This window comes from Barbus barbus (assembly GCF_936440315.1).
Source record: "Barbus barbus genome assembly, chromosome: 29".
In the NCBI taxonomy this organism is placed as follows: domain Eukaryota; kingdom Metazoa; phylum Chordata; class Actinopteri; order Cypriniformes; family Cyprinidae; genus Barbus; species Barbus barbus.
In genome coordinates, this window is record NC_136757.1 from 29,511,267 (window position 1) to 29,533,277 (window position 22,011).

Genomic DNA, 22,011 nt, shown 5'->3' on the forward strand with positions numbered 1-22,011 from the left:
AATAAGAGCGGCGGCTCTATACGAGGCTCAATAAAGCACATAAAGCCCTGCGCCGCGCTTATTACTTCCTGTGGGGCCGTTAGCGCTCGCCAATATCAGCCTGCAGATTAGCCTTATACAGAAACAACGGCAAACGCTGTCAGCTAAACTACAGTCGCATGTCACTCACCACACAAACATCTGCTCTGGAGAACATGCTTACGGTGGATTATTTATTTACTGTATTTACTTTCACACACTGATGCAATAAACACCACACAATAAGACAAATAAAAGAAATGCAAGAAAAATACTTGCATTTATTATATTTTACAAAGTTCATGTTAAAATATATTATAATTTAATAAAATATAATACAATAATCAGATTATCCAAGTAACCATGTAATATAAAAGATATCAATGTTCAATATTTATTATTATTATTATTATTAACAACAACAGCAGCACATTTGTTATAAAAAAGAAAAAAATCATCATCGTCCATGTGACCATGTAATACAAAATAAACCAATATTCAGTATTTAATAATAAGACAAATTAGAAGATAAACAATTACAGTCCATTAGTCTCTATTTTTTTACTGTTTATTAATACATTTAAACATTCGGTAAAATTTACATATATTATCCAATTATTATTAATATATGATTTTATCTAATTATTAAAACTGATATCTATAAACAATATTAATAACAACAACAACAATAATGATAATACAAATAACAATAAACAATAAACAACACTAAAAATGTATCCACCAAGTATCCATTTACAATAAATTACAAAATAAATACAAATAAATAATTATTTATTAGTTATAATAATAATAATAATAAATATATAAATTATTATTCTAATTAATAATAATAATAATAATACATTATTAATTTAATGAATTTATCCACCAAGAAAAATAACCATTTGCCAATGCATGCTTTTTAACACATTAAACTATTTATTGAATATTGTCTTTAATTATATTGCAGTTGCTGCCATTTAATAAAAGGAGAAAAATACAAGCCTCTAAAAGTCAAGTTTTACACTGGTTTTCCCACAGCCTTTCTTACAATGTTTAATCTAATCATAATTGATGATATATATCTGAATGGTTTGTATGTAACTGAACAGTGTTTGATCAGCGAGCGTGATTGGTGTGGATACAGACGGACGCATTATCACACAGAGCTGAGGTTTTACGACTGTCTGAGAACCAAACAAACCCTCTGCTTTACTTTTATTCGTCCTTCAGGACGCCACTGAAAACTTATGAATTTTCAGTGTCGTAAAAGAAATATTGCACAATCATTTTTATGGCTGTTGGGGTCAGAGCTGAGATGAGGACATAATGAATCCTCCAAAGTCCATTTGGGTTTTAAATAGTGAAAACCAATAACGCTGCTGTGGACGAGCGTCACGAACGCAGCCAATCTCCTGAGAAACACACATATTACAGCCAAACAACTCACTGCAAAACATCACTTTATTACTCGTATGTTTGTCCTGTTTCCTGTACAAATATCTCAGCATTCTTAAATTAAGATACCTTTACTGGAGAAGCAGAATGATGCAGGATATTAAGACTTGTTTGATGAAAAACATCAAAATTATGCTTAATGTTTACGTAAAACAAACTAAAATCTGCCAATGAGCTCATAAAAGAACAATTCAAACTTAATTAAAACTTATTAAAAAGATTATTTTTCTGACTCCACTGGAAGATTCTTTTTCCTGCTTTTTAAGCATTAATAATAATAATAATAATTATACAATCCATGTAACCATGTGATACAAAATAAATCAATGCTCAATATTTAATAATAACAATAAGAAGAAGAATCAGATGATAAACAATTCTTCCACCAAACAATACAGTCCATTGATAAATTATTTATTCTGTTTATTAATACATGCAACTATTTAGTAAAATTACCATCTATTATTATCTATCAAAATAATAATAATAAACATCATTAAATTATTATTCTAATTAATAATAATAATAACTTCATCCAGCAAGCAAAATAGTAAATTTGCCTATACAATAAATGTAATTATTATTTATAATAATGGATATATTTAAAAAAAAAAATAACATTGGTGTATTTTATTATATTGCAGTTGCTGCTGTTTAATAATAATAATAATAATAATAATAAAAGCCATTTAAAAGAGCATTAATTTGCTTAATTTTAATACACTTTTCAGAAAACAAGACTTAATTTTAATCTAAAATAATTTTGCTTCTCAAATAAATGTATCTTGATTTAAGAATGTTTAGATTTTTGTACTGGAAAACAAGACAAACATACGAAATAAAAAGCTCATTTTTACAGTGCGTTTGCTGAAACATGAACTATATAGAATATACTTGCAGATAAACACAAGAATAAACACCTAAACATTTAGGAGAACCATTCACAAGAGCGAAATAGTGTAGAAACAGAACGTGTTTCTGAATTTCCCGGCGCCAGGCTGTAGATGAGATGCAAAACACGGAGTGAATACCTACACAAGTCCTGCAGAGTTTGTGTTTTCTCTTTTACTGTATGAGAGAAACACATGTTGAAAGTCTAGACTGTATTTACAGCAATCTGGCTCTACTGTATACGAGTCAAAATGAATCAAACCTGAGTGTGTGTGTGTGTTTATAAGGCCATACAGCACAATAACTGAGCGTTTCTATGATTGAATATTTTGATCAGGTGGTTTATAAGGATCCAGTAAAGAGGTCATTTCAAGCTGAACAGACACTGAAAGCTGAACTAATGCCAGTAAACTCCGCTCACGCTTCAGAGACGAGCCACAGTTACTCTGAAATCTCAATCATCAAACTCTCACTTACAGACTCACTTCATATTGATTTCCATTGTAATCATCTGGACCCGGAGAGATCAGGAGTGAGACGAAATACTCTCAAAACACTCAGAAAGATCATCTGACGGGTCCGTAGGACTTTTAATGTGTCTGAAAGAAGTCTCTTCTGTTCAGAGGCTGCATTTATTTGATCAAAAATACTGTAAAAATATGAAATATTATTAGAATTTAAAAAGGTTGATGTCAAAGGTCGCGCGTCAATCAAGATCTAATTCATGAAACATGCTTGAGTTAATCTTCAACAATCCATCAACAAAACTATACAGAAATATGACCTGAATGACAAACTAAAGGGTTAATAAAGATGAACATGCCACAGTGTGTTGAAATACTGGCTGTCAAAACATGAAAAATCAGAAATCACAAGAGAGACCAACAGGGTCTGAACACAAATAACATATTCAGTCTTCTCAATGGGTCTGTTCAATTCATGGGAATAATATTGCATTTCAGAAGAATTAATAATATCATGGGAAAAATATTGCATTTTCTGCTACTTTTGCGCAGTAAATAATAATCCGGGGTTGTGTTTGATGGTGAAGGTCACGTCTGAGGAGTTTCTCAGCGGCTCACGCTCTCAGAATACATGACACAAACACCTGTGATCTGCATGATGATGGGCTTCCAGTCTGAGCTGAATGAACATGTCACAAACACATCAGACGACGCCAGAATGAGACGCCCCTCACCAGATTTACTACATTAATGTTCAGCTTCTCCAGTAACAAGCTACTCTGTCCATCAAGTAGCCTACTTTTCTGGCTCTTAGTATTAAGAGCACGCAAGACTCTGATGACACTGTATTATGAGTCAAATACCATGTTATTAGAGTTAACTAAAGCTGAAACTAAAGACCTTAAAAAAAAAAAAAATTGCTTAAAAATTATAAAAAATTACTAACACAAATAAATAAATTAATAAATAAAAGAAAAAACTAAGAAAATTATTAAACTTTAACTAAAATCAAAACAAAAACAAAAAAAATATATACAAAAATGAATAAAATAGCATCTTAATGACATTTTAAAAATATGACTGGATCAGAGTTATTATAATTATACTAAAACTTAAATTAAAAATTGTAATTCATTTAATTTAATTAAGTAGTTTAATTACACACACACACACACACATATATACACACACAAACAAACACACACAGACTTAAAACTTAACTGAAATAAAATAAGATAAAAAAAAATATTTTTTATTTCAGCAAACATTTAGCATTTTCATTTAGTTTAACTTTAGTACAAAAATAACTTAAACTGAAATAATTAATAAAAACTATATAGACATTAAAATAATTAAATTGGAAAAATGGATATGGAATATATATATATACATATATAAAGAATTTATAACAATAAAAAATATTATACTAGAGTGTGTTTTATTTTTATTAATATTACTATTTATTGTACATTTATCTGTTTAATGGTGCCACTTCTCATTGCTTTTGTGCCATAAATACTGTAAATAAATAAATACATTTTGTGCCATAAATAAATAAATAAATAAATAAATAAATAAATAAATAAATAAAAGTACTACATAAAATAACTTTAATAGCGTTTTTCTTAGTAAGAGTGGATCTGCTTTAAAATAATGGGAACTTTTTTTGGTCATGTTTGGCTGTAGCTAATTGTTTTTGTACAGCACGTTAGTTGATGCATGAGATGCATTAGTTATAAATAAACTTTAAATGACAGTTCACATCAAAAAAAAAATCTAAATGCTTCATAAAATGAACTTGTAATAATGGACAGATCCTCTTGACCCGCTGTCAGGCCACAGAGCAGTGCATTAGAAATGATAAAAACTAATTCAACTACAGCAGGTCGGATGTTTTCTGTGCGTCACTGCAGCTCGACACGATCACTAACCAGCCAACAAGAAAACAGCTCTTAATGGAAGCAGAATGAGAGGCTCTTCGGCATGTTTTAGTGCTTCAGATGCGCTCTAGCGAGTGAACGTCACACGGTTTGTCCATTTCCTGCACACTACATCACGCCGGAAATTACAAGAGCATTAATACTGTGCTCCATCTCTCCAGATCTGCTGATTAAAAACAAGAAAAACAGCAGAGGAAGAGGAGAACATGACCGACGGCTTCAACAAACTCCTATAAGACATTCATACAAATAAAAATCAATGCTAGAGACAAGGTCAGAAATGGGTTTTCCATTAAGTACTAATATTCGCCCCTCAAATTGATTTCCATGGACATTTTTTTTTCTTCTTTCCAAGAGAATTTTTGAAGAACTATTTGCCATTTGAGTCATAAAAATAATCTTTATTGAAAGAGAAAACAAGACTATTTTTCTGACCTCATTGGCAGATACTTTTTCTTGTTTTGAGCAAAAACTCAATTAATTTAGAATAATATTTCAGAAAAAGTTATTTTGCTTGATTTTAGGATGTTTAGATAATTGTACTGGAAAACAAGACAGAAAAACTGAGGAAGAACACATTTTTGTGGCGCAAAATAAAAAACCAACACAATATAGGAATGTTACAACAAAAATCATTATTGTTGATTAATGCTCTTAATATTCTTACTCTGTTGTTTTGTCATGTTTTAAAGCACACATATCTCAACATTAAATCAGTTTGAGAAGCAGAATGGTTTAATATCTTGATTCAAAGTTTTTTTCCTCTGTCCCTTTTTCTTGAATTTGGAGGTATTTTTGTTCATTCTGTTGCCCTCAAGCACCCGTAATTTAAAGGAGAGGCCCAAGCCGGCCAAGAATGCGGATGCAAAAATCAGCCTATTATCCAGTTGATCCAGAGCCGCGCAGGAAATCCAGCGATCAGTCCATTAGCAGCAGGAGAACGGTGTATTTAGCGGTCCTCAGAGGAGCGATGGTGTTGGACATCGCCCTGAAGTGACCCGCATTAGCCCGCGGAGGCCCGGCGGATCGGGTGTCCAACATTCATCTTCTTTAAACGCGCGGATATTTGGGGTGCATTCCAGGCCGTCATTAGCGTTGGGTTTTGATGTTGCGGTCATTCATCACGGGCCGAGGGTTGTGATTACCGTCGATTCGAGTTCTGCTGACGTTAAACAACTGCTGCGAGGAGTTCGGAGCGATTCGCCACATTACTGCGCCACTTATGTGTGATTATCTCAAGTGGGCTGAAATACATTAGCAGCGTATCAGACTTCCCATGAGGAGCGCACGTGAGCCGGAGAATTCTACTGCAATTCAACACTAGAAATACAGCTGGTGAAATACACACAACGGCATGTTTTTTAATGGTTTTCCAACTCGATCCGAGCAGCTGAGTTTTTAGCCATCTTCAAGAAACGGCTAAAGACACATCTCTCCATCTAACACTAGCTCTCTCTATTCTATCTAATTGTCTTCGATTTATTTATTATAAAAAAATAACTTGACCCTCTAACACTAGTGTTTTATATTCTATTAAAAATGACAATTTGACCCTTTAGCACTAGCTCTCTCTATTCTATCTATTTTTGTTTTTATTTATAAAAAAATCTATTTTGTTGGTTTGATTGCTTCCATTGTAAGTCGCTTTGGGTAAAAGCATCTGCTAAATGACTAAATGTAAATATTCACAGTAGCATCTGCTAGTGGACTTGTTGCAGCATATATAAGACAGTGTTAAACACTGCCCTTCTGTCTGATTTCAGGCCGTTTTAAGGCTTTAGAGGTTGAAGTTTGCGGTGAAGAAGCAGCACAGGTGTCCTTCGGTCACTTTAACACACCGCTGCCAAAGAAACACTAAAGTGACTTTCAGAGATGAAGCTCATTCAGCCAAAACCTGCAGAGATGAAGCGAGGATGTTCTCAGTGTCCGAGATGACCGCTGGACACTAACACTGTGTCCTAACCAGTGCTCGACTGATCGGAGTTTATTAAAGGCCAGATATTTTTATTTGCATTTACATTTCATTCTAATATGCTGATATGGTGCTTAAGAAAAGTATTTATTTACAATTTTTGATCAAATAAAATAATAAAATAAAAAGCTTGCTGCTTCATGATGACAGAAGGCAAAGTTTTAGGATTAAAAAAAAAGAATAAAATTAAAAATTAAATAAAAATGTAAAAGCTTGCTGCTTTATCATGACAGTAAGCAAAGTTATAGGATTTTGAAAAATACTCTGGTGGGGAAAGAGTTAAAGACTTTAAAAAAAATTATTAAAAGGGTAAAAGCAAACAAACTAACAAAATGCCTGTTGCTTCAGCATGCAAAGTTGCAGGACTTTGATCAAATTTGATAAAAGTAAAAAAGTGCTGCTTCACAATGACAATAGGAAAGTGATAAGATTTTGAAAAATTAAATAAACATGTGAACAAACAAATAAAACGATGTAAACAACTGCTGCGTCACCATGACAGCAGGCACATCTTTAGGAAGCAGCAGCAGCAGCAGAGCGGCTCGGAGGAGTTTTGCGTGCAGTTACAGTACGTTTGGCAGCGTGAGTAGCTATTGTTCGCTCGGCGTAATCGCTCCGCTCCGTCCTTCAGTAATTACCCAGAGCGCCGCAGGATTCAGCGAGAACACATGCAGCTGTCACAGCCTTTGTTTCAGGGATCAGAGGCTTTATCTGCCATCAGAACTGTATGATCTGGACCACAGACTGCTGGAGCTCAAGGATGAGACTGACGATGTGCATTAATACGGACTATACACACTCCAGACATGAGATTCAGACACGAAAGCTCTACTGAAACACAATATGAGCACTGACCTCCTATACAAAATATGACATCTAAAAATACAAACCTGGACAAATATAGAGAGAATGCTGCTTTGCCACGAGTTTTAGAATTTTACAATAAACAAACAAACAAATAAATTAATGTAAAAGACTTCAACTTCAAAAGTTTGAAAATACTTAAGTGTTTTGATAAAACAACACAAAATAAAATATGCTGCTTTATTAGCAATGAATGAATTAATGAAAAAATATATAATAATTAATCAATTAAATAAATACATGAATAATAAAAAATAAATTAATGCTTGCTGCTTGGCCATTACAGTAGGCAAAGTTTTGGGGAAAAAATAAAATAAAATAAGAATAAAATATAATTAAATCAATCAAATAATATGTAAAAGACTGCCATGAAATTAGGATTTTGCCCAGAATTTCTGCCATGAATTTTGGGATTTTGAACAATAGATTAAGATAATAATAATAATAATAATAAAATAAATACAAAAGCCTGCTGCTCCACCATGACAGCAGGCAAAGTTTAGGAATTTGAAAAAATAAATGAAATGACTCCTATTTCACCCTGAGAGTAGTTAGGCCTAATGACTGTGTAAGAAGACTAAAGGTTAAAGTTCATGTCTGTTCTTTGAGAATGCAGTGTTCATGTTCCAGTCGGACGATGAAAAGTAACGCATCCGAACTCATGTCAGTCTTACCGTGATCGGTGATCTTGCAGGACACCAGATAGAGCTCCTTCAGACTCCGACCCTCCTTAGCGATGATCTCCACACACCTGCCGACACACAACAGGGTCAAAGGTCAGGAAAGGTCAAAGCAGGTGTCATTCCATCACCTGAGCGTAATTACATCACTCAATCACTAAATGTGACTCGCTCCGACCCGGTCTTCTCCACTAATCCCAGATCTGCACCTCAAAAGAAAATTAATAATTTAATTGAATCGACTCTGATTAAAAACTAAAAAGGAAAAAGCCTCCGTGCTAAAACTGCTAATGCCATGACTTCAAAGACACATCAACGGGACGCAATAATGCTGCATGCTTGCTGGAGAATCACAGCAATCCCGTACCAGTTTGACCTGTTAACCTCTAGAGCAACATGTATTCTCCAGAGTTCAGCCTTCAGATCTACAGCGGATACAAACACTGCTCATGACGTACATGATGGGGAATCAGTGGAGATCCATTTGAAAACCCACGACGAGGTCCTGAATCACATTTGCATTCATGCATTAGACAGACACTCATATCTAAAGCATTAATGCATGCAGGAACGATTCACTGGCCACATGTGCTCACACACACACACACACACACACACACACGTCTGCTTTACAACACGCAAGACGCTTTACAAGAGTGAACAGAAATATTCAAAATACAAGATTGATTTGATCAGTTAGTGCATCTCTGGGAATCAAACACTCAAATCTGATGCTGCTGACTCTAAACGATAAAGGGGAAGTGTGCTGTTTTCAGCTAAAATGGTTTGTTTGTTTATTTATTTAAAATAAATACATTTCATTTTCATTGATTCACATCACCAGCTGCCATCGACTGAACTAAACCGACAGACACTGAACTGTCCTTATACACAAAATAGACATTTTCCATGACATACTGCATTACTAAATGGACAATTAAAATCAAACTATATATAATATAATAAAAATATTACGGCTTTGCCATGACAATGGGCATTTCTTTAAGACTTCAGGGAAAAAATCAATAATACCTATTGCTTCTAGAATGCAAGGTTTCAGGGCTTTGAGCTAATTTTATAAAATAAAAGTGACAGACTGCTGCTTCACAATGACAATAGGATAAAGATTTTGAAAAATAAAAAAATTAATAAAGGGAAAAAAACAACAACAAACAGACAAATAAATAAAATGATATAAACAACTGCTGCTTCACCATCATAAATTTAACCTTAAATTCTTTTGAAAATTGAAAATAAATAAATAAATAAACAAACAAGCTAACTAACTAACAAACTAATTGAGTGTTGCTTCAGCATGCAAAGTTTTAGGACTTCATCAAATTTAAATAAAATAAAAGTAAAACTGCTGCTTCACAATGACAACACACAAGCTCAAATAGTAGAGCATGGCGCTAGCAACGCCAAGGTCATGGGTTCGATTCCCAGGGAAAGCAAGAGCTGATAAAATGTAGAAACTGTAACTTGAATGCAATGTAAGTCGATTTGGATAAAAGCATCTGCTAAATGCGCAAATGTAAATGCTTCACCATGAAAGTACGCAAAATAAAATAAAATAAAATCATTTTTTAAAAACCATCAAGGACTTGTTGCTGTTCCATCAACCCATGAGCCGCTGCTCTGGAGATGTTCTGCTGCACACAAATGGGTTTCCATCTAATTGATTCTATTTATGTTTCTACATCTCTGTCTGGATGCTTTACCCTGAGAGTGACCCGATCCGCGGGCCGGCCGGCGCTCACTTCAGTCTGGCCCAGACCAGATGAGTCCAGTCCAGACCAGTCCACTCACTCCAGACCGGTCCAGTCCAGACCAGTCCAGACCACTCACTCCAGACCGGTCCAGTCCAGACAGTCCGGACCGCTCACTCCAGTCCAGACCACTCACTCTAGTCCAGTCCAGTCTGCTCACTTTAGTCCAGTCCAGACCGTTCACTCCAGTCCAGACCAGTCCAGACCGCTCACTCCAGTCCAGACCAGTCCAGTCCAGACCGCTCACTCCAGTCCAGACCAGTCCAGTCCAGACCGCTCACTCCAGTCCAGTCCAGTGCCCTCACTCCAGTCCAGACCGCTCTATCCTGTCCAGACTGCTCACTCCAGTCCAGACCAGTGCAGACCACTCACTCTAGTCCAGTCCAGTCTGCTCACTCCAGTCCAGTCCAGTCCAGACCAGTCCAGTCCAGACAGCTCACTCCAGTCCAGTCCAGACCGCTCTATCCTGTCCAGACTGCTCACTCCAGTCCAGACCAGTGCAGACCACTCACTCTAGTCCAGTCCAGTCTGCTCACTCCAGTCCAGTCCAGACCAGTCCAGTCCAGACAGCTCACTCCAGTCCAGACCGCTCACTCCAGTCCAGTCCAGACCGCTCTATCCAGTCCAGACCAGTGCAGACCACTCACTCTAGTCCAGTCCAGTCTGCTCACTTTAGTCCAGTCCAGTCCAGTCCAGTCTAGACAGTCCAGACCGCTCACTCCAGTCCAGTCCAGACCAGTCCAGTCCAGACCGCTCACTCCAGTCCAGTCCAGTCTGCTCACTTTAGTCCAGTCCAGTCCAGACCAGTCCAGTCCAGTCCAGTCCAGTCCAGACCGCTCACTCCAGTCCAGTCCAGTCTGCTCACTACAGTCCAGTCCAGACCAGTCCAGCGCAGAGAACAAGAGAGGAACCCATATGAGCTTCAGCATTAATGACAAATGAGCACATGCTCGTCACGAGAGCTCGTTAGCACCAGCTCAGGACGCAGATAATCAGGACTGACAGGTAGAAACATTGCAGACGTGTTTATGAGCGACACTGGATGAGATCTGAGCGGCTGATGAGGGAAACCACACATTACAGCTGCTCGTCTCGCCACTCAACTACTGAGCCACTGAGGTTCATCAGAGTGAAGAATGAAAAACAAAAGAGAAACAGGAGACTGATGCTGGAACTGAAGCTGTAACGAACATATACGTGAAACTGCAACTGAAGTCTCCTGAAACACTCCTGAAATTCATCAAACGTCAGACAAACGAGCAAACTACGGCTTATTAGGAGGTATAGACCAAACCTACAGAAAAATGTATAAATAAAATATATTTATAGGAAAATAAATAAAGGCATAAATGACTTGATTAAACAAATACTATATATATATATATATATATATATATATATATATATATATATATATATATATATATATATATATATATATATATATATATATATATATGTAATTTTAACTACATATATATTTTATTACTTTATTATTTTCTGTGTATTTTAACTTCATTTTAATTTTTTAACATGATTTTATATTTATTTATGCATTCATATATTTTTATTTAGTAGCAATACACATTTTTTGCATTAATATTACTATATTTGTTACATTAATAGTCATAAATGATGTTGTAGAGACCACAATTTTCCAAAAAATAGAATCAGTTGTATGATGTGCTTCCTGTTTTATGTTGTAAGTCCGGTGTTAAAATAAATTCAGGACTAAAATAAATTAATGAATGAATGATTAATAAATCTTTTAAAAATATTTAATAGTTTAATAATTAATTAAGTTGATTAATTTTTTTTTTATATTTGTTATAAACAGTATGTTTTCTGATTTCATGTTAATCTTTAAAGTTTTAGTAATTTTGTTGTGCACTTTTGTTATTTATTTAGCTGTTGTTCTTAAATGTCTACATAATTTTATTATTAGTTATTTTTAATTTTTATTTCAGTCCTAGTTATTGTAATACATCAAGATAACCTAAATGAGAGAAATTTTATATATATATATATATATATATATATATATATATATATATATATATGTGTGTATGATTTCAGTTATATCTGATTTCAAGTAACAATATATTTTTTATGGTTTTAGTTTTGAATAACTATGATAACCCAGCTGTGATTTGATAGCATGTAATTTGATGGAAATAATGACTGCTTTTATCTTCCTGTAGCCTGACCGTCTGAAATTACTCTCATTACAGCGCTTCTCTCTGTTTCCTCTCCTCACTAATTCCTCTTCCTGCGTCGCCGCGCCGACCATGACTCAAGGCCGTGATGTCCAATAAAGAGACATTAAAATAGTTTCCATGACAACAAAGACACTACACTGTCAGCCAATTAGGCTGAGAGCAGCAGTGGCGGGTGAGCGAGGGACGCTCAGACAGAGAGAGAGAGAGAGAGAGAGAGAGAGAGAGAGAGAGAGAGAGAGAGAGAGAGAGACAGAGAGAGAGAGAGAGAGACTTCGACTTCATCGATGCATCTTCATCGCAGAGTTTGTGTGTCATTAGCATGTTTGTTTTAATCAGAGCGGCTGATTGGTGACTGACAGGACTGGGAAAGACAGGCATATAGCGCTATATAAATTAATTTATATAGCGCTGTGTGTATTGCTGTACACCCAAAGCGCTTTACAATCATGTGGGGGGGTCTCTCCTCAACCACCACCAGTGTGCAGCATCCACTTGGATGATGTGACAGCAGCCACAGTACAGCGGCGCCAGTGCGCTCACCACACACCAGCTACAGGTGGAGAGGAGAGAGTGATAGAGCCAATCAAGTGGATGGGGATTATTAGGAGGCCATGATAGACAAGGGCCAGTGGAGGGAATTTGGCCAGGACACCGGGGTTACACCCCTACTCTTTACGAGAAGTGCCATGGGATTTTTAATGACCACAGAGAGTCAGGACCTCGGTTTAACGTCTCATCCAAAAGACAGTGCTTTTTGACAGTATAGTGTCCCCATCACTATACCAGGGCGTTAGGACCCACACAGACCACAGGGTGAGCACCCCCTGCTGGCCTCACTAACACCTCTTCCAGCAGCAACCTAGTTTTCACCGGAGGTCTCCCATCCAGGTACTGACCAGCTCAACCCTGCTTCGCTTCAGTGGGCAACCGGTCTTGGGCTGCAGGGTGATATGGCTGTGCAGATTAACATTTATTATTATTCTTATCACCAATTATAGGAAGTCGTGGCCTAATGGTTAGAGAGTCGGACTCGTAATCCAAAGGTTGTGGGTTTGAGTCTCGGGCCGGCAGGGATTGTAGGTGGGGGGAGTGAATGTCCAGCGCTCTCTCCACCCTCAATACCACGACTGAGGTGAGACCCTTGAGCAAGACACCGAACCCCCAACTGCTCCCCGGGCGCTGCAGCATAAATGCTGCCCACTGCTCCGGGTGTGTGTTCACGGTATATGTGTGTGTGTTCACTGCTGTGTGTGCGTGTGTGTGTGTGTGTGTTCACGGTGTGTGTGTGTGTGTGTGTTCACTGCTGTGTGTGTGCACGTTGGATGGGTTAAATGCAGAGCACGAATTCCGAGTATGGATCACTATACTTGGCAGTATGTAACTTCACTTATTTATATACACTAAAATATTTTTCAAAAATAATGATAATATTTATTACTATATAATATAAAATAATGATAATATTTATTACTATATAATATAAAATAATGATAATATTTATTTAAAGCAACAATCATTTATTATGGCTAACTATTACTATATTCTAAAAGTAAACAACAATAAAATACAGATAAATAAAATATACATTTAAAAATACATATAAAATTGCAATAGCTATTATTATTTATCATTATCAATTAATTGTCATATTTTCATATACATAAGAACATTTTAGAATATAACATTTTCACACTTGTTTTTAATAATAAATCTTACATTGCTTTATTTTTAATACTTTGCATTATTTATATTTTATTTTATATAATAATAATAATTATAAGTTATCGTATAATAAGTATCTATATAATAAATATAAAATAAATAAAATAGACATATTTCAAAATAACTTAATATTTATAAACGCTTATTATTGGTAATATTTATTTATTAATTATTAGTAGCTACTATATTCTAAAAGTGAACAAAACAATAACACACAGATATAAAACATTAATAAAATCTAAATAAAAAAAGAAAATGATATAACATTGATAATAAATAAAATCAAAATACTGAAAATGTAACATTGCCATTCTTGTTTTTAATAATAAAGATTACATTGCTACAGTTTTAATATTATTTGTATTTTATTTAATATAACAATAATTATAAATGATCATTATAATAAATATAGAATAAATAAGAGCTGTTTTACACTTGTTTTAACCATCAACCTCTCTAAACGTATTCAATATTTTCCACCAGGCACATTCAGCAGCGTGACCTCTGAAAATAAACGCACAAATGAAACTTTTCTAAAGCACATGATGTCTGAACTCATGCTGATGAACAGACTGAATGTAAAAGCAGTTTCTGAATGCGTCTCACAGACGGAGTAAAACACTGGTAATATTCACACGCATAAGAAACATTAGCGTGCCTCACATCTTCAGCAGAAGACAAGACCAACGCAACAATAACGAGCCGATTAATCACAAAAGAGCCAGGCAGACGAAACCTACAGACGGGTCAAGAGAGAAAAGAGGAATTCACAGAGAAAAACCCATTTAGAGACAAACTCAAGGCCACGGTTCCTCCATTCAACACAAACTATACCTGAAACGCCTTTATAACACAACAAAAGCCATCAAATCAGCTCCTGACAGACGCCAAACTAAACAACACGAGACTCGAGGTCTGGGAATATATACCACTGCAGTCTTAATGAAATGGAGGGGAGGTTTCTTCTTCCACCCAACGCTTGAGCAAATTATTCCTGCTGTAAATTTCCTTTTATACGTCCTAATAAAGCCTTTTATGCATGACTGGAAATGTTGTGCTCGTCAAATGATTTTGTCTTTGAGTCTTGTGCATTGTTCACGCATCAAATAAGCTTTTATAACAAAGAAAACAAAGACAAGCAGACTACTTTCATGAAATATTCACAATATTTGAGCTAAAATCAACAGGACAAATATTCTAAAAATTCCTTAATGCTAAATATGATAAATGATATATCAACAATATCGCAGATGTAATAACTAGATTTCATGCGACTGCACTTTCAGGCTTTTGTTCAAATGAAATATGAGCAATGCAAAAAATTAAAAAATCTGCATCAATGTAACGATGAAGAAGTGATTTTTTATTAATATTTTGAATTTGTTTTTATATTTTCTGCTTTCATTTTACTTTGTTATTTTTAGTTATTTTTTTTAGTGTTTTTTTGTCGTTTTTATTTTAATTGTTAAATGCCTATAGCTTTTATTTTTATTTGTTTGAAATGTTTTAGTAAATCAAACTAAAAAGGAGAATTTTGTTGTATTTTTAATATTTTTTTCAGTTTTAATTATTTTAGTACATTACGTCAAATTAAAATAAAAAAGTGCATGTAAATAAATGTAATAATGTAAATAAAATGTTTCAGTAATTTAGTTGTGTTTTTGTTTGTTTTTAAATGTCTATATATATTTAATTTTTTTATTTCAGTTATTTAAGTACGTGAAGTTAAACTAAAAATGAGAAAAAGTTTAGTAATGCTATGTTTCTGTTATTTTTAGTTTTTTGTTCATTTATTTCAGTATAAGTTAAATTAAAAGAAAATGAAAAAGTTTTAAATTTGTTGTTTTTAAATGTTTATATAGTTTTATTATTTTTTATTTCAGTTTCAGTTTTAGTTATTATCTTAGTGCATTTTTAGTACACAAGTTAAATATCTTATTATTATAATTCACTGATTAAATGTAAGAATTTCACTTTTAGAAAAATGGCTTTATAAAGGTAAAAATGGCCATTAAAAAGGTAAAAATCCATTTAAACATAGAAAAGATTAATTTCTCTCACTGCTGTGAACTGCACACAGAATATGAAGAATATCCAAATCTTTAGGAGTCAGCCGTCCACGACAGTCCTTAAGATACCAGCACAATAACACACTCAGCAACATATTGTCTAATTATAGTTATCCAAAAAAAGAGATATTATTTTGTCAATATCGCTCATCACCCCTAATCGCCTGGTGCTCTGATTACCAGCGTTTGCTTTAATGAGAGCGCGGGCAGCTAATGGATATGAAGAGCTGGAGAAACCAGGTGAAAAACAGAGGAAAACGAGCTAAAAGCTTGTCATTTCCACACACACTGATAGAGAGCAGTTTCTGCAATTATATGGCCTGCTTTTAATTACAGCAAATATGCCTCAGATGTGGGGCCACGATAAAACGAGCATCCGCCCAGTTCACTACAAGCTCTCGGAAACTAATTAGTGCTCATTACCATCATTGCTTCAATAGCAGGATGAAAAAAGAGAGAGCTTTAAGCAACAATCAACAGGTAACTGAACAAGATCAATTTACATTTTTTCCTCAATATATGAGCAGTAATTATTTTAAAAATTCACGTTTACCTTCACAAACGTTGGCTTCTTCATCAGGAAATGATGCACTGAATGAAACTCTTAAACTGTTTCATGTCAATAGATTTGCTCCATCTCTGAAAACAGGTCAAACGGGACACTTTCTACATGTACTGAAATCCAAGTGCATGATTTATAGCCATCCACATTAATAATAGGTCATGCAAACGGCATTTCACTCTCGCCTTAAAGGCCAAAAGATGCATTACATGTATTTAATAGGGGTGTAGCGATACATGTGTTCGTATTGAACCGTTCGGAACGAGGCTTTACAAACCGGACTAATCATATTACAGCATATTATCCCTTTAGGTTTATTCATGGCATGATTCAGTCTATTAAAATGCATTTAGAATGATCACAAAATTCAAGATATGGGGGCAGAAAATGTATATATTTACATAATTTCATATAGTTAATCAATATCACAGAAGAGTGCCATGTTTTCTCTCCAAAAATCAGCATGATTACAAATTATTTTTACAACAGTTCAATAAGCACAAAGTTAATTAAGAGACTTACGTTTTAGACAGCATATTGCCTGTTTTTGCTCAATTTCAACAACAAAAATAATTAAAACACAGCTAAAGCACTGTTTTGCGTCTCTGAGCAACATAACAGTGATTCGTTCCTGAATGAATCAACCGTTAAATGATTCGGTTCAATCGAAACGACTCACTTATGAACAGTGACTTGCTGCCACCTGCTGGCGGTTTTAATTTCACATTTAAAGTATTCTTTTCATTTTTTTTATTAATTTCAAACAGCAGTTGCCAACGTTTTGTGTTTAAAATATCAAAACATTATTTATGCATTTGTAACTGCAGATTAAAGCATCACATGTCCCTCTGAGCTGCATTAAACAGTCTGTGAAAGCATCTAAATGACATTCAGATGCAACTTCTGTGTTTCCTCTGCATTGCAAAGATTAATTTTGTTAGTACTGACTCCATTTGCTTGCTAACAGCCCAAATGTACTATTGACTGATTAAATGTAAAAAAAAAAAAGGCTTTATAAAGGTAAAAAAATGCCCATAAAAGGTAAAAACCAATTTAAACTTATTGGAAAAGATTAATCTGCTACATGACAATAGGCAACATGAGCTGGAATACTTCAAACCGGAGCTGTTTTTGTTTTATATGCTGCTATTTCAGTGTTGGAGACTTTTCAAACTGGATTTCAAGAGCCAGTCGTCTGTATTTGTGCGCTGGGAATACCAGTAATGAATAAAAATGGCTTCATAAGAGTCGAGCTACCGGACTTGTTCAAGTCATTTAGGAAGCAGCAGCAGCTCATAAAAGACTTTTAATGAAATATTCCCTGAAAAAAGCACAGAGAGAGACGCCGAGAGGATCTTTAGACCCGAGCGACACGGAGCCATTAGGATTCCTGTAAAACCGGCTGGAGTTTCTTCAATCCAGCGGCCGGATTCTCAAACGAACTTCCGAACGGATCGCGTCTGATCTCACGCCAAAGCGATTCGATCCTGCTGGAGAATAAAGCAAGAAGCTGTGAAGCAGAAAAACCCTGTTTATCCCTTTTCAAGGTGAATATTCTTCTCCCGCTTTCAGAGATTTCATCACAATCCCATTATCTGCACTGGAAAGTGAACATCAGAACGAGCTTATCACAAACCGTCCTTAAAATTAACTTCACAACTACAGACAGCCAAAGGAAAAGAAGTTGAAGCAATTAATAAGATAAATCCAGAGGGATCCAATCACACTGTCCCAGACAGAGCGACACAGACTTTAGAAAAGCCATGATGAATGTTGAAATGCATTGAGTTATCAGCTGTTTTTGGGTTACTGTACGCCTGTTTCTGAAGCGATTGGATCTGTCTGTAATGAGATAAACGCCTGAGAGAGACGAGAACTTCAGTCTGAGAGAGAGGAACATTAGGAACCCAGCCTTATATTAACAGACACATATACTGGACTAAAAAATATATACTTTTTGCCTTAAAAAAAAATGAAGCATATATTTTAGCACCGTTAAGTTTTGTGTGTATTGCAACATTATTTTCTTTTTCTTTAATTAAGGCAGGGTAACATTATCATGACACATCAATTCTTAATAATATTAATAATGAACGATAATTTAGTTTAAAAAATGTGCTTAATTATTATAATGAAACCTGTTTTAGGACTATTGTGTAAAATATAATTTCTAATTTCTTTCTTTTGATTTTGGGGTGAAATATGAGATGGACAAGACAGGGATTTTAAATGAGAAGAACATTATTATTAATATATATATCTCAATTAATATATATATATATATATATATATATATATATATATATATATATATATATATATATATATATATATATATATATATATATATATATATATATATATATATATATATATACCCATTAAAAATAAATAACTTAAGCTCTAAAATAAAATAAAGTACAAAACTTAAAAAAATAAAAAAATAAAGCAGCAAAATAAAACAAAATAAAATACAAATAAAATAAATACAAAATTCAACAAACCACAATAAAATAAAACACAGCACAACTAAAAACTAAATTAAATATTAAAAAACGAAAAAAAAAAAAAAATTGTTTTTAAATAAAAGAAATTCAGTAATTTAAAGGGTTTACTCAGATAAAAGATTAAATTTATTGTACGTTATAATCCTAAATTGTTTTTTATAAAAGCATCTGCTAAATAAAAAAAGAAATAAATGTAAATAAATAAATTAATCTGCTAAATAAATTAAAGGTCTGTGACTGTCTATTGCTGGTCACGCTATAATCGTTACTTTATTAATCTTTAAAGCACAATAAATTCTGCTTAAACTGAATAAGTGCTAAAGATTGCCGTGTTCAGTGAACGACTCCTAGTTAACGGAAGAAGACTGGAGCTCATGAGAAACAAGCACATTCATCCTCAGATCCGTGACATTACACTAATGTTCAAACACAGTTTAGAGATCATACAGTACATCTATAAGAGTGAGCGCTGATGGATGACCACAGATTCATGATTCCTCTTTGTTCCTCCAGACGAGAAACACAGCAGCACATGTTTAATAGCAGACATCATGACACTCTACAGTAACTGCTGTGAGAAACGTAGCGCAGACATCAAAGACGCCACATCAGAAACCTCTCGCGTAAAAACCTCTCGTCTTCAGTCCTAATGTTCTGCTGTTCACACAGAAGACACGAGAAACACTCATTCACAGAAAACTAACCAAAAACAGCTGATCTGATATTCTGCTCATGCAGTGCTGGACAACAGGGCTGAAAATCAACATTATTCTGAAGAATGTTTGACCGATTTAAGATTTCAATTACAGTTTTTCCAATGTTTAATTAGCTGACTTAATTTTACTATAACATGATGATTTTTTTTCTTTTTTAATCTCCTATGCTGTTTTCTGGTAAAAAAAAAAAATAATTATAGTAGTAATGAGTATCTCATGACTACTGATGTCTCTAGGAAACTGTTCTTTTTTCCCTAATATTTAACCATTGATTATAACCATTCAACATTACAGTATTTGAGAGCTATCAAGTCACATTTTTTAGACTTTAAAAAAATTAACAACTTCTAATTTAAGTGAACTTACAACAATCTTCACGTAAACCCATTATAATAAATGTCATATTTACCTGTGCCCTTCAGCAAGTTAGAAATATACAGAAATTGAATGAAGAACACGAAACACTGGGTTATTAGGCTGCTATTACTTTAAGAGCTGCTGCTGCTGAAAGTGATGTGGATCTCTCAAGCATGCTCGTACTTTACTATATATATATATATATATATATATATATATATATATATATATATATATATGTGTGTGTGTGTGTGTGTGTGTGTGTGTGTGAGACCCTGGAGCACAAAACCAGTCTTAAGTCGCTGGAGTATATTTGTAGCAATAGCCAACAATACATTGTATGGATCAAAATTATACATTTCTCTTTTATGCCAAAAATCATTAGGATATTAAGATCATGTTCCATGAAGATATTTTGTAAATTTCCTACTGTAAATATATCAAAACTTCATTTTTGATTAGTAATATGCATTGCTAAGAACTTCATTTGAACAACTTTAAAGGAGATTTTCTCAATATTTAGATTTTTTTGCTCCCTCAGATTCCAGATTTTCTAATAGTTGTATCTCAGACAAATATTGTCCTCTCATAACAAACCATACATCAATGGAAAGATTATTTATTCAGCTCCCATATGATGTATACATCTCAATTTCAAAAAATTGACCCTTATGACTGGTTTTGTGGTCCAGGGTCACATATTAATAATAGTAATTAATGAAACTACATTGTACATCTAACAGATTTACTAGTGAACTGAACGCCTCACTAGTGAAGTTTATTCTTTTCTACTGTAAGAATGTGACGGCGACGTCTTCAGTAAAAGTTTCCAGAGCCCACAGACCAGACTCACTCAATGACCTCATGCAATCAGAAGTTACAGACCTCGTTTGACTAATTACTGCACTCTTTCCCCAGAGATGCGCTTGTGAGGCACAGTTACTGTCGAGTCCAAGTCAACGTGAGTGTAAACCGGCCTCCAGTCGTCTCCAGACGGGACTTTCAAAGAGTCGTGAAGGGAAGTAAAGAGCTGTGTGACAGGAAGAGGACATTACATCACCACCAGACACACGCTTTCCATCAGCTCACGCCGTTATATCACACGCCATACTGCATCATGCACCTGTGCAACAATCCCTAGATCCTGAATTAGGCATGTCAGTTTTTCAGTACAACAAAGGAATTTTGTTTTTATAAAATTATATTCATAATTTATTGATTTATTTTAATAAAAATGTGATTCACTGAACACACTATTTAAATAAATAAATAAATAAAAATGCTTGTCAATATTGCTGCAACTGGCACTTAGCTTTTAGTTGTAAATAAAAGATTGTTTTACACTAAAATAATATTTTGGTCTTTGTAATTAATTACTAGCAATTTATAAGAGTAAATTGTTTATTTGCAGTGTAGTAAATATGTCTATCATTACATCTGTGTTAATGTATAAAATCTGACAAAGCTGTAAAACTATTTTTAAATTGTACAAAAATACAAAAAATACAATTTCAGTCTTTCTACTTCAAAATTCCACGATTAATTCAATTTATTTCATCAATGCATTTATATTTAAGTCAATCCATTAATATACTTGCTGTTTCTTGCTGTAATTACTTATGAAATTTATTCATCACCAATTTTTTTTTCAGTGTATTTGTGATGCATTTTCAGCCTTGTTTACATCTTTTTTTTTTTCTTTTTTTTTTGAAAGCATAGATAACCTAAACTGGTGGGAAAATGGTCCACTTTTTGAAATTGCTAGTACATTTCTCAATTAATTACAAAGAAATGGCAATTTTG

The 22,011-nt window shown here is 34.2% G+C and overlaps 1 protein-coding gene across 1 annotated transcript in view; it reads right to left on the reverse strand.

Moving 5' to 3' along the window:
- LOC306849605 (F-box/LRR-repeat protein 17-like) overlaps positions 1–22,011 on the reverse strand; it is a 211,866-nt gene that overhangs the window by 54,124 nt on the left and 135,731 nt on the right. Inside the window, exon 8 of the mRNA XM_079384768.1 lies at positions 8,282–8,358. Within this exon, the coding sequence (XP_079240894.1) occupies positions 8,282–8,358 (77 nt within the window). The remainder of the gene's footprint in view (positions 1–8,281; positions 8,359–22,011) is intronic.